The sequence below is a fragment of the Harmonia axyridis genome, chromosome 4, assembly GCF_914767665.1.
Source record: "Harmonia axyridis chromosome 4, icHarAxyr1.1, whole genome shotgun sequence".
NCBI lineage: Eukaryota > Metazoa > Arthropoda > Insecta > Coleoptera > Coccinellidae > Harmonia > Harmonia axyridis.
The window spans coordinates 8246808-8261314 of NC_059504.1; the positions used below are offsets into that span (position 1 = coordinate 8246808).

General features: G+C 37.1%; 1 protein-coding gene across 3 annotated transcripts in view; it reads right to left on the bottom strand.

The window, feature by feature from the left end:
• LOC123678084 (adenylate cyclase type 5) overlaps nt 1-14507 on the bottom strand; it is a 147602-nt gene continuing 133095 nt past the window's right edge. For all 3 annotated transcript variants that reach the window (XM_045614884.1, XM_045614883.1, XM_045614885.1), the window contains 5 exons: nt 13706-13836; nt 11524-11633; nt 11222-11441; nt 5081-5337; nt 1-994 (listed from right to left, as the gene is read on the bottom strand). In XM_045614884.1, coding sequence (XP_045470840.1) covers nt 737-994; nt 5081-5337; nt 11222-11441; nt 11524-11633; nt 13706-13836 — 976 coding nt within the window. In that variant the 3' untranslated portion in view covers nt 1-736. The remainder of the gene's footprint in view (nt 995-5080; nt 5338-11221; nt 11442-11523; nt 11634-13705; nt 13837-14507) is intronic.

Consider the following 14507-nt stretch of genomic DNA (forward strand, 5'->3'; position numbering starts at 1 on the left):
TGAACTTCATAGACTTTTTATATAAAATATCATTTTATTCACAATAAAATAACCTCAGTATTATGAACACTATCTACACAGCGTCAAGAATAGAAGCTTTTAGCAAATATAAAAAACCTATGTACGTATACATATGCAAGTAAGGTACATCCTCGTCAACCCTTCCTAAAATGCAATAAATATTATCACAGTAAAACAAAGGAGAGTCTAACAGAAGACTCCCAAGTTATAAACACGAGAATGATTAGGGGTTGAATTAATGTCAATATCAAATTCAAAAATGAATTCGGTATTTAATGACAGTTTTACTTTAGAGAGCGTAAATGGATGAGAATATTGAACGTAAGTACATTTATTTTGTGCAATGTGAATTGATATCGAATAAGCTTTTTGTATGAAGTGGAAGCCATTTTTCCATTTGTAGCATATACTTTGAAACATTGAATGAAGTCTTGGTTTTCCAAAGTATTGAGTTTAAATAAAATATATGAAATAGTGAAAACATCTCTGTTTGGTGTCAGAAATAGCAAAAATATCTGACCTTGAAGTCTCATACAACGTTTCTCTATATTCGCTAAAAGCAATTAGCAAACAATAGGAGAGTTGTAGCCGATTAGTTCTTTGACAACAGAGGATAGTGGATAATTCCCTGATTTGACAACTCTAAACTCAGAAGACATTTATCAAAAAATATGTATCCATCGAGGGAAAAAATTTTGTCGATAGATTTTCAATATTATGTTCTGTTAGTTTCAGGTTCTCTTTCTGCGATGGTTCCCAAAACGCTCTTTTCATTTCCGTGATGATTCAGTCCATTTTTGATTTCAGAAGCGATAGTAGCTAATGGGTTCGTTACTATGTTGATATCTGGTTTCGGACATTTTCCATCTAGGAAAAATGTTTCCATGGAGCCTTTTCCTTTTACTTCTATCGTCCCTCTGCAAGACATGGGATAACCCTTCGCATGAAGAATCTGGTAAACTTCCTTCGTCACCTAAAAAAAAAAACAAAATTTCAGTATGATTCTGAGCTCACATATTATCGATTCTAAGATGGTTTTGGAGTGCCGAAGAAAACTTGATAAAATAGGTAAAAATAACAAGGTATTTTTAATCTGGGTTCTCGGGAATTAGAGGGAATGAAGAGTCCAACATACGTGCCGAGCACAAACTCCTTTTATCGGCCCGGAACCTTTCTGTGGTGTACATATATTTATCCACAAGAAAGAGTTTCAGGAGAAGAAAGTAACCGAAAGAGACATCAGCATAAATTGATATAATAACTGACAAAGAAACCAAGGGAGAAACTGCAACACCTGGAAGGAGCTGTTTAAATAGAAATTTTTTTGGTAGAACTTAGATAGTATAGGAGTTAATGATTGAATTTGGAGAAGTAAATCGTCAAGGTTTTTTAATGTAAACAATTTTTTTTACTTGAATATTGCATCGTTTTTTAAATTTTACAATAAACCAGCTGTTCGAGGAGATTCGAAGTCGATGTTTAGTTGTTAAAATGCCTAGAGCACGTGTACTCGGAATTTATCGCCAGCTAAGTGAATTTGAAAGAGGTCGAATTATTGGTCTACGGAAGGCGGGGTTGTCATTTCGAGAAATCGCTTACCGTACGAATATAAATCCAACTACTTTTATGAGATTTTGTCAAGCATGGTTTGATAATGTCCAAAATCGAAGAAGAGTAGGCACCGGACGTCGAAGGGACACAAATGAAGTTCCAGAACGACGTACAGGACTTATGGCCATTAGAGGCCAATTTGCCACAACTCGATCTTTGGCTGATGAGTGGTTAGGAGAACAAGGCCATCCTATTACTTTCCGAACGATTTACCGCCGGATAAGGTCTTTTGGACTGCAGCATTATCGACCCCATCTTGTGTTACTTCTGACGGTTGAGCATCGCCGGCAACGATTAAAGTGGTGCAGAGAACGTCAACATTTGAATGTGGAATGGCATCAGGTCGTCTTTTCTGATGAATATCGATTCTCCTTGACTGCACATGATGGCCGAAGAAGGGTTAGACGACGTCAGGGAGAAAGACGTGAACCTCAGTTTGATGTTGAGCGTCATGTACACTGAACAGTAGGCGTTATAGTATGGGGTGCTATTGCACATGCAGGAGGTCAACTTTAGTCTTTATTCGAGGTAACATGACAGCCCTGCGTTACCTTCAAGAAATAGTGGAGCCATATTTCCTCCCTTACCTTCTGGCTCGGGAATCCAACATTTCAGTAAGATAATGCCCGATCTCATGTTGCTAGAGTTAGTTTGAACTATTTCGAACTGACCTATGTGAATCTTTTGCCATGGCTGCCCAGATCCCCTGATATTTCGCCCATAGAGCACATTTGTGACATCATGGGTAGAAGGCTTGGAAATTTACCCCAGCCCCCACAGACTTTGGCGGCTCTGAGACATGAAGTACAGGTAGCTTGGGGTAGTATCTCTCAAGAAGAAATAGACCATCTTATTGCATCAATGCCGAGACGTGTTGGGGAGTGTATAGATCGCGGTGGACAAAAACATTAACAAATTTATAAAAAAAAATTGTGAACCCTTCGTTTTTTCTTCCAAATTTCAATTATTAACTCCTTGCTATACTATTTATGTTACAAAAAAAAATTAAAATTTAAAGATCTCCTTCTGGGTGTTGCAGTTCCTTTGACAGTTAGTATATTTCATTTTCTCTTAATATGATTGCTATTAAGTACAAACCCAAAAAACAATTGTATGAAGATTCATTTCCATTGTCCGAATACAGCATTACAGTTATCATTCCTTTTGTTCTTCGTTATGAAGCCATAAATTTATGTGAGCCTATATTGCCGCCCCAAAATGTTCCACAAAAATTGCTTCAACTTTATATGGAATCTTTTCCTGTGCGAGACCGCTATTATTCCAACTAAATTTTCGCCGACCTCATTTCTCTTTGTATGCAGCAACATGTAGCGCAGTCAGCAGGTGAAATCGTTATTTCATTCACATCTTGAAGAGGAGCAAGAGGAGAACTTATTGTTGAGTGAACCACAGGGGAGGATGCCTTATTGAGACCTTGTCATATCATGGTTTCCCGATTCTATTCACGGTGCGATTTTACTTTGATGTTGAGTAGGCGATAAATATTGAAAAAAAAATGTATAGAGAATTTTTTGTACGGAATTAATTGCTGTAGAAGTTGAAGAACCTATACAATCTCATGCAAGGCCTTGCATCTGAATTATGGAACCTGTAACTATTATTTTTGTAGACCTTTAGGCCCTTATGGAGAAAATCTGATCTGAAGACTCTGGTCAATGGTGATTTCCAAGTTATAGGGTGTTCAAAGTAGATATAAGCTTTAAAAGCTACAAAAGTAATATTATCTATCAAAACTTTTGAACCAGGGAACATACATAGGCGTACAACTTAGCTTCCGCCGTTTTTTCCGAAATTCGAGGCTTAATTGTAAAAAACTGATTATACATTCATGAATCAAAGTATTGTCCATCGCTGGCCACTACTTTCTCCCATCTTTCGGGCAGCGTACGAATCCCGCGTTGAAAAAACTAGTCATCTTTTAAAGCGATCCACGAATCGATCCAATTTTTACTTCTTCATAAGATCGAAAGTGCTGGTCAGCCAGGGCGTGTGCCATTGATCGAAACAAATGATAGTCCGAGGACGAGTGGGGTTAAGGCTTCCCATTTCAACGTTTCAAAGTAAGTCTCGACCACTTTTGCAACATGGGGTCGAGCATGTCATGCTGTAAAATCATTTCGTGTCTCTCGTAATATTGTGGCCGTTTGTCTTTGAATGCTCAGCTCAAACACATTAATTGCGTTCGATAACAATCGCTAGTGATTGTTTCAATCGGTTTTAACAGTTCATAATACACTATTTTGGGCTGGTCCCACCAAATACTGAGCATGATACATATTAAGTTTGGCCGTCGACGTGGAAGAATGGCCGGAATATCCCCATAATTTTCTGCGCTTGGGATTATCGTAATGAACCCATTTTTCGTCTCTAGTCACAATGCGATGCAGAAATCCCTTCCGTCTTTGCCTTGCAAGCAGCTGTTCACAACCAAACAAACGCCGTTCAACATCTCTCGGCTTCAACTCGTACGGCACCCAATTTCTTTGTTTCTGAATCTTTTCCATAACTTTCAGGCGTTTTAAAATGGCTTGTTGCCACACGCCCAATGATCCTGCCAATTCTTGTTGCGTTTGACACGAGTCTTGATCAAGTAATGCATACAATTCTGCATCTTCGAAAACCTTCTCTTTTCCACCGCCATGCTGGTCTTCGACGTCAAAATCACCGTTCTTGAAGCGTTGAAATCACTCTCGGCGCATTCTCTTAGTAATAGCTGCCTCACCATAGGTATTTGAGAGCATTCGATGAGCCTCAGCCGCATATTTCTTCATATTGAATCAGAAAATTAAAACTTGCCGCAAATGAGGATAATTTGGCTCGTAAGCTGACATGTTTAATCGAGAATAACTTCATGATGCAGACATGAATCGACTAATATTTCGATGCCGTTATGTTTACAAATTTGAGCCTATGTGGGTATTGAGAAGATTTCAAACCGAATAGCTAAAATTATTTTCTTATCGGCGTGTTTCCTCGGATACATAGTTGATATGAGTAACTTCGTTCATTTTTGATCATTTATTATTTTCATCAATTCTGAGGTCTTGCACGCTGTTTCGTGAGGTGGCGTCTTGAACATTCTCCAGCAAAACTGTGCAGGGGTACTTCGTGTTCAATTGATGACGAGTAAATGAAGTGAATGAGTAAATAACAAGATTTGAGTGATATTCCAAGAGTTAAAAAGGTTGTTGCTCCGCCGAGAAAAGCAGTGGAAAGAACTTTACTAGAAAATGCAATCTAACTATGAAGATTACATGTTTTTAATGCTTTTAGTGCTTCAGTACTGATCACAATTTGACAACGTAGCTTCAAATTTCTGAGAAGGGTAACATCGTTGTCGATATACCACTGAATACAAATAAACATTCCTTGAACAAGAGTGTGGTTACTTGCTATGTCAACTTCAATACCCCCCCACTCAACTCACTTGAATTTTATCCAGTAAACACGTGCTATCCATCCTGCTGGCAACGTTGACAGCATTTCCCCATATGTCATACTGCGGTTTCCTGACGCCAATCACTCCTGCCACAACAGGACCAACATTTATCCCGATTCGGATCTTGAAAGTGTTGAACGAGTGCTCGTTGACCTCTACTAATTGCTCCTTCAGTCTTAGGGCGTAATCTGCCATAGCGGTCACGTGCTTGTAGTCCTGCATATCACAAGTGTTCTGGGTCAGCCCTGAAAATTGGTCATTTGTTAATATGTCATGGTTTTGGGGGCGATTTTTTTGGGAATGTTCGAAAGCAAAACCCATAAGGTAATAAACATAGATAGGGGGTATACGCAATTTTTACATGTCCCCAACATGGTTAGATTATGGTGTCGGATTGTGATATATTTTCAAATCCATAATTTTACTATATCGTTTACTATATATTATTTTGAATGAAATATATTTATTTGAGTGATTCCCGATTAAATATGCAAATTTGAATATTTGGAATCCGATATTTTTCCTAATTGTCGAATTTGTAATAAGCAGTATATTTATTATTTTCTTTATCTACCTGTCGAAATCCAAGGTTTGGCAATTTTTGCTCTCCTAGTGTCATCGGTTGTTTCACGTCTTTTGGCGCGCTTGAAGTTTGGTCTGAATTTCTGATATATTTATTTCAGTATATCGTTAATCTCCTGAATTATTTGTCACATAGTCCTCAAATGCAAACGTTTTTTGAACCTCGAGTTCTGATCTAGAACATAGTGAGGTTTCAAGGGCGTAGCTCACGTCCAGGAGAAGTTGCAGCCTCGGGAATATTATCCATTTTTTTTTCGAAAATTTCAGATTTTTACCTATAATTTCTAAAATAATGTACTGATCGCATAAATGCTAGCATTTTCGTGATCGACATACTCGAATCGATCAATAAAATGAAACGATATTTTCATGAAGGAACTTTTTTTTTTTTTTCAATTTTCTAAGGGTATGGAAAGTATGGAAAATTTCACGAAAATTTTTCGACAAAAAATTTTTCAGGTGAGGTCGGAATTCGGCTAATCAAAAATCGTTAATTATGGCTTCGCTCACCGATTCTTCGTAGAGCTCACGGTTATGAGGAAATTTGAACTCGAAATTTGGGAAAAAATTGAATTTCCCCCTAAAAATCGTAATATTTCCTGAATTATTCATCACAGACCGCTCAATTAAAAACGTTTTCAATCATCAAGTTCCGATCTAAAACATACCGAGGTTTCAAGGGCGTAGCTTGCGTCCAGGAGAAGTTGCAGCCTCGGGAATATTGTCAATTTTTTTCTCGAAAATTTCAGATTTTTACTTATAATTTTTAAAATAATGTCTAATGCAAGCAACGCCAGGAAAATGACAGAGAAAGAACTCAAAAATCAGGAAACACCCCCTGCGAGACCTGAATTACCATCCCCAGACAGGAAATATAGGAGATATGAACGGATTCAACATGGTTTCATCAACTGAAGGTCAGAGAATGTTGCTGATAGGTGAAGTCCACGTTGTATTATGTTTATGTCAATCTTGATATTACTTCAGGGACTAGCGCATTGAATACATTTTTTGAATAGAACCGGACTTTTTGTGATATCATTCCATATTTCGTCCCTATCTGACATATCCAGTTACCGGCTCGGTGAATTTTTGTTGGTCAGGCATCAAAAGAAGAGGACAGTATGAAAAGCCCGAGTCTTCTGTCGCGATAAACAGATCTCATGACAAAAAGTCTTCTACGCCTTTTTAAATGTCATGATTTCAGATACGTATTCCTTCATAATCGGTAGAATGGGAAAATAGCTGAATTGAAGAAAATTTAAGAGATTTTACACTCTTGAATTGTAACTTCATTGATAACACAACTATGTTCTTAGTTGACAGATTCTTGAGGTTGACGAACTTCGGACTTATTCGGACCAAGAATGAATATATCTGTGTTTGGGTAGGTTGAAATCTAGACATTATTAATATTTTTCATTCTGTTCGCTTTATATTTTTATGTAACTCTCAAATCATTTCATTATTCTTCATTTAAATTGATTTCATCATGTAATTTCGGGACTATTTCTTTCAAACGCCATGAAAATAGGTAGATATACCTATATTTTCGCTGACAAAAAAACTGCAACACCCAGAAGGAGCTGTTTAAATTTAATTTTTTTTTTCTGTAAAACAGATAGTATAGCCATGAGTAAATGAATGAATTTGGAGGAAGAAATCGTGAAGGTTTTTTCATGTGAACAATTTTTGTTACTTAAATATTGTAGTCTTTTTTTGCATGTTAAAATGCCTAGAGCACGTGTACGCGGAATATATCGCCAGCTAAGTGAATTTGAAAGAGATCGAATTATTGGTCTGCGGGAGGTGGGGTTGTTATTTCGAAAAATCGCTAACCGTGCGAACAGAAATCCAACTACTGTTATGAGATGTTCTCAAGCGTGGTTTGATAATGCCTAAAATCGAAGAAGAGTAGGCACCGGACGTTGAGGGGGCACAAATGAAGTTCAAGATCGACATCTAAGACTCACGGCCATTAGAGACCGATTTGCGACAACTCGATCTTTGGCTGATGAGTGATTAGGAGATAAAGGACATCCTGTAACTTTCCAAACGGATGACCGCAGGATAAGGTTTTTTGGACTGCAGCATTATCGATCCCATCTTAATTTACTTCTGACGATTGAGCATCGCCTGTAACGATTACAGTGGTGCAGAGAACGTCCACATTGGAATGTGAAATGGCATCAGGTCGTCTTCTCTGATGAATCTCAATTCTCCTTGGGTGCACATGATGGCCGAAGAAGGGTTAGACGACGTCGGGGAGAAAGACGTGAACCTCAGTTTGATGTTGAGCGTCATGTATACCAGAGAGTAGGTGTTATGGTATGGGGTGCTATTGCACATGCAAGTAGGTAAGCCTTTATTCGAGGTAACATGACAGTCCTTCAAGAAATAGTGGAGCCATTTGTTCTCCCTTACCTTAACCGGCTCGAGAATCCAATATTTCAGCAAGATATTGCCCGACATCATGTTGCCAGAGTTAGTTTAAACTTTTTCGAAGATCCCCGATCTTTTGCCCATAGAGCATGTTTGGGACATCATGGGTAGAAGGCTTGGAAATTTACCCCAGCCCCCACAGACTACAGGTAGCTTGGAATAGTATCCCTCAAGAAAAATAGACCATCATATTGCATCAATGCCGAGACGTGTTGGGGAGTGTACAGATAATCACGGTGGACAAACACATTATTAACAAATTTAGTAAAAAAAATTGTGAACCCTTCATTTTTTCCTCCAAATTTCAATCATTTACTCCTTGCTATACTATATATGTTTTACAAAAAAAAAAAATTTAATTTAAACAGTTCCTTCTGGGTGTTGCAGTTTCTTTGTCAGTATATTTCCGTTCACTTGGTATTATTTATTGTATTTAAATTTGAACTGTGAAAATACTTATTTGAAATTAGATCAATGGAATAAATTGAAAAGACTTTTTCAAAAATAGTACTTTGGGTAGCATACTCAACGTGAGTTCTTTTAATTCCATTTGTTGCGTCAAGTGAATTTCACGCAAACTTTACGGGCAGTTGAATATTCAGAAAGACGCATTTAGGTCGAGAAACCAACCCCAGCAGGTACAGCGAGGGCTAAAAATAGAACAGGAACATCCTTGGCGCCACATTGGCGCTACATATGGTCATCCTGAAGTCACATCTAAGGGCAAGGAACGAAGACGTGGACCAATCAGGGACCTGAATTGCGCTTTGGTATGCAAAATCCAAAGCGACGCTTAACATCATCAGGAAATTGGGGTACCATATTCAGTACGCTCGTAGCTGTTACCTTGTAAACACATAACTTGTACAGCCAAATTCAATATATTAGTTAAGAAATCCGGTGTTTCATTATCCTAATTTAATAGAATTACAGTTGATCGATTCAACCAAAAAAAAAACCATTAGATAACCTAAAATTGGTTTTTTTAGATTGTTTCGACTGGATTTTCATAGAAAGTAACGAACCAAGGTTATTGAAATCACACAGTCCTTTTCTGTGTGTTTTCTCCGAGTGGAAAGCCATAACAAGCGGGATTATAACGAAGGAAGAATCTCCAACATGCGAGACTAATGAATATTTTCAGTCTCAATTAAAAACGTTTGAATTTATGGGGACGAACGGGGTCGTACATCATAAAACAAGGAAGAGCAAAGCAATTTTGTGTGGCGACTGAACTAATTGGAATTCACGACGTGACTTGATAATACAACGTCGGAGAGCAGTCAGTTTTATTGGTCGGAAATTGGGGGGGTATGCTGAGCAAACATACCAACATTAATGAACTGTGCGATGACGGTTTTTTTAATCGTTCAGGGAAATCACCGATAATTTAAAAATAAATTATAGTATCCGGAGATGAAGAGTGTTTGCTCACAAAAACGGGCGAACTGGTAGGTATACTCAATTTTCTCTACATATTTCCCCGGAGAAGGAAATTCATATTTCCACGGACGTTGACGCTTCATTTTCGGCGATTTTCGATTATTATTGGTATCGCGTTCATTGAACAAATTGGGAATTGAGAAATGAGATAAAGCCAATATAATCTGTGATGAAAAGTATCAGGAATTAGTTATAAAACACCAAATATTTGATATATTCATCCAGCTATCAGATATGTATCAGCTTCAACTTCATTCCACACTCTAAAAATAGAAAACGCCAACGAATAATCCAATCATCACTTATTGATGACAAATTTGTCATCAAATTCGATTCTGTCCGGCCGTATACACCATACATTTTTTCATGTAAACAATTTTTGTTACTTTTTGCTTTTTTGTTTGGTTTTTGCAAAATTTTTTGAATATAAAAACAAACCAGCTATTCGAGGAGATCCAAAGTCGATGTTTAGTTGTTGTTAAAATGCCTAGAGCACGTGTATGTGGAATTTATCGCCAGCTAAGTGAATTTGAAAGAGGTCGAATTATTGGTTTTCGGGAAATTGGGTTGTCATTTCGAGAAATCGCTAACCGTACAAACAGAAATCCAACTACTGATATGAGATGTTGTCAAGTGTGGTTTGATAAAGCCCAAAATCGAAGAAGAGTAGGCACCGGACGTCGAAGGGGTACAAATGAAGTTCAAGATCGACATCTAAGACTTATGGGCATTAGAGATCGATTTGCGACAACTTGATATTTGGCTGATGAGTGGTTAAGAACAAGGCCATCCTGTAACTGTCCAAAACGGATTAGGTCTTTTGGACTGCAGCATTATCGACCCCATCTTGTGTTACCTCTGGCGGTTGAGTATCGCCGGTAACGATTACAGTGGTGCAGAGAACGTCAACATTAGAAAGTGGAATGGCATCAGGTAGTCTTTTCTGAAGAATCTCGATTATTCTTGAGTGCATATGATGGCCGAAGAAGGGTTAGAAGACGTCGGGGAGAAAGATGTGAATCTCAGTTTGATGTTTAGCGTCATGTACACCGGATCTTTATTCGAGGTAACATAACAGCGCTGCGTTACCTTCAAGAAATAGTGGAGCCATATGTTCTCCCCAACCTTAACCGGCTCGAGAATCCAATATTTCAGCAAGATAAGTACCGGTAGCTTGGGATAGTATCACTCAAGGAGAAATAGACCATCTTATTTCATCAATGCTGAGACAATTTTTTTTCAAATATTTTAAACCTTTCGTCTTTCTCCAAATTTCATTCATTTTCTCCTTGCTATTCCATCTATGTTTTACAAAAAAAATTTTGAAATTTAAACAGCTCCTTCTGGGTGTTGCAGTTTCTTTGTCAGTTAGTATTTATCCATACTCAGAAAAAAACATGGACTATCCCTTTAGCAACATAATTTTAATATTAGCAATTCCTCTTTCTTTCTGTCAGATTGTGTGTATTCAATGAGTACTATACAGCTGTCAGATTTATTGGATCATACTCAACGAAGCGATAACTTTCTAAGACATGTAGCTTCCGAAAAAAATTGAAATTGTTGATAGTGAAAAAAGTATACTTTGAGATAACCGATGGACCTAATTAAAAAGATTGAAATACATTTTTACTAAACATATAAAATTCCCTTGAAACTCACCAGAAGCAGCCATATACGTAGCCCCCGTAGATTTGATTTTTTCGATGTACTTGAATTGCTCTTCGGAGAGCAGTTCGTCGAAATCAGCTATGATTTCGTTCAACAGCCTCAAACATTCGACACCTTCATTGTTGCCTTCCAATTCCACATAAAACTCACTGAAATTCGGAATGGAGGCGAACAAAACACAAACAAAATCACATTGTTCATGATACAGCTCCTAAAACAATAAAAAAACCGTGTAAAATATATTGGTCTGATGTGAAAAAAAGGTCTGGAGAATAAGATCGAAAAAAACTCACGTCGTTATTTTTTTCACTGTTCAGAAAATGCTCGGCGACATGTACTGGTAGAATATTGTCCAACAATTTTCTGTTGTATGCCTCGAGATGCTCCATGTCTTCTTTTTCCTCTAGTTGCATAAAAAAATAATATCATATTTGTGTCTGTGGAAAGCATATCGAAAAACTAATGAGATTTTATACAAGCAAACTGAAAAGGACGATGTTGGTGGCATTTAATAATGGCTTCATGCTGATTGTACATTATTCCAAGGGAACTTCGATGAACACACTGAATATTCACCAGGTGTTTTGTCATTGTAATTGAGTTTGTGGAATATGGGAATATTTCGCAAACAAATATAGTCGCGGATATAATTATTTACTGTATGATGTGAGTATGAATAATGTTATATTGACGTAAACATTTCTAATTAAAATTAACTTTGGTAGCAGGGGTGTTCTTTTGCTTTATTTTCATAACAGCTATTATTACGACTTGTTATACAATGAAGTAATGGGAAATATGTTTGTGAACAAATTGAAAGGTAAAATCATTGCTTGGCAAATCGGTCCTGGTTGAAGAAGATCTCGGATTTGACATTATTTACTTGAATACGAGGGCTACTATTTAAATTGTTCCTCCTTGAATCAGAAATTGATGGGAGTTTCGTTTGACCATTCTGTATATACAGGGTGGCCACTTGAAAACGAAACAGACGAGATTACAGACGAAATAAAGTTTTTCGATAGAAATGCTCGGACAGGTCGATTTCTGTTTCGAGGGGGACAACTTAAGATGTAGGTTACGGACGCATAGCGCTTCAACCCTTGCTACTACAACCCTCACCCCCAAATTTTGAATAGGGAAGATGGGGTGAGTGATACCTCATTTGGAAGGTATTTTTATACTGTTTTCAGCACAGTAATTGTTTTTTCATTTTATGCATTAGTTCTCGAAATATTCTTAACTAAGTATTTGAAAATGAAGTGGTGTTTTCATGGCATTTGTAGTGTTTTGTGAAAAATCGACATTTTGAGCTTCAAAACAACCATGACTGTGGCTTCCTTCCTAACTAACTAACGCATGAATATTTCGAGAACTAATGCATAAAATGAAAAAACAATTAGGTACTGTGCTGAAATCAGTATAAAAATACCTTTAAATTGAGGTATCACTCACCCCATCTTCCCTATTCAAAAATTGGGGGTGGGGGTTGTAGCAGCAAGGGTTGAAGCGCTATGCGTCCGTAACCTACATCTTAAGTTGTCCCCCTCGAAACAGAAATCGACCTGTCCGAGCATTTCTATCGAAAAACTTTATTTCGTCTGTAATCTCGTCTGTTTCGTTTTCAAATGGCCACCCTGTATATTATACGCTTAAGAGGGTTCTATATCGTTTCTGAGATCAGCTCAAAAATTAGTACGCTTTATTTTACGCTAAAGACCATCGATTTATATGAGGTTTTCACTATTATTCATTTTAAAGAGTTTTTAAGAGTCCGTTTTTATAATATTTTTTGGAATGAAAAAGAAAGAACTAGATGATTTTTTGAAAAATGAATAAATGCATGATATAACTTTCCAACAAACATTTATTTTTAATGAAGTTTTGTCGAAGGCTGAAAATGCGTTTTTTCTAAAATTAAAAACTGAGACGTAAAAACGTATTTTAAATTCTTGCATGTGGTAGAAAAGACGGTAAATCAGAGGAACGTTTGAGATTGCTTTACTCAACCTGAAAGTGGTGAAATCTCAAAAAAGCTGAGGAGACAGGAGTAAACTTTGACAGATCACGAGTAAGTCACGTGTTATGAATCCCTCTTAAAAGGAATCGGTACTTTAGAGTGTGGTTACGATAGGATTAATGATACATCCACTGTGAACTCAAAAACCTCATTAGCTCTAAAAAAAAAAAATTGAAAATTGAGATCCAAAATTTCAGGGACAAACTATCGGAAAGTCGAGCACCGAATGACACGTTATCCACAGACAAACATCGAACGTGACTCTCGGTTCGAATTGCATCCCCTAATTGAATGCAATTTGCCGATGAGGCGATAATGGATGGAAAGCCATGGTGTACACCGGAAGTCTAACAACCGAACATTCGTTCGAATTAGTTCGGTCCTAATTGGTTCGGGCGACGTGCGTAATTCGAACGTAATTAGATGATGGTATTTTTCGGGAACTATTCTCTTACCCGTGGCTTGTAATTTCCAGACGAAATCGAGCCTGTAGGTTGCTTCAGTCTGTTGGCCGTGAATGATCAGAGCTATCACCAAAGCCACCAGGATGACTAGATTCAAATACTGTTGAGTTAAAGTTGATTCGCTGAAAAGTGAAAATAGGAACATATAGAATCGATTTATAACTTATCGTGTTGCACAATGAATTTGCTTTGAATATATACACAGTGGCAAAAGTAGAGAAACAAATAAAGTCTCAATGAAGTTTGTAGTTTATATTTGTTTAACCTTTTCGCTGATACAAGCAACTATTTTTTTGGGTATGTAGTTTGATCCCTCAGAAACAGTAAAACATTATTGATAAAATGCAATCGATCGGATAATGAACCGAAGATTTTCATAATGAACTGTTCATAGATTTGATGAACAGTTCATAGATTTAATGAACAGTTCATAGATGTAATGAACGGTTCATTTATTCAATGAATTGTTCATAGATTCAATGGAACTTGTTCCCTGATTCAATGAAAACAATTCATATGATGAATAGCTTTTCATTGTATTTATATTCAGAACAGATATTCTTGTCTGTTAACTGCTCACTCCACAGTGTGTTCTGAATTAAACCTTACCTTTCTTTTTTTTTCACCCCTGTATAAAACAAAGAAGGGAGTAAATGAGGACGTCATGTATGTAGATAAACTGTTCACATATAAACTCACATCCCGTCCTCATTTATTCCCTTATATATTTATATGTTATATAGGGGCAAAAAAAATTGCAAAGTAAAGTTTCATTCAGAACTACCTGTGAGTT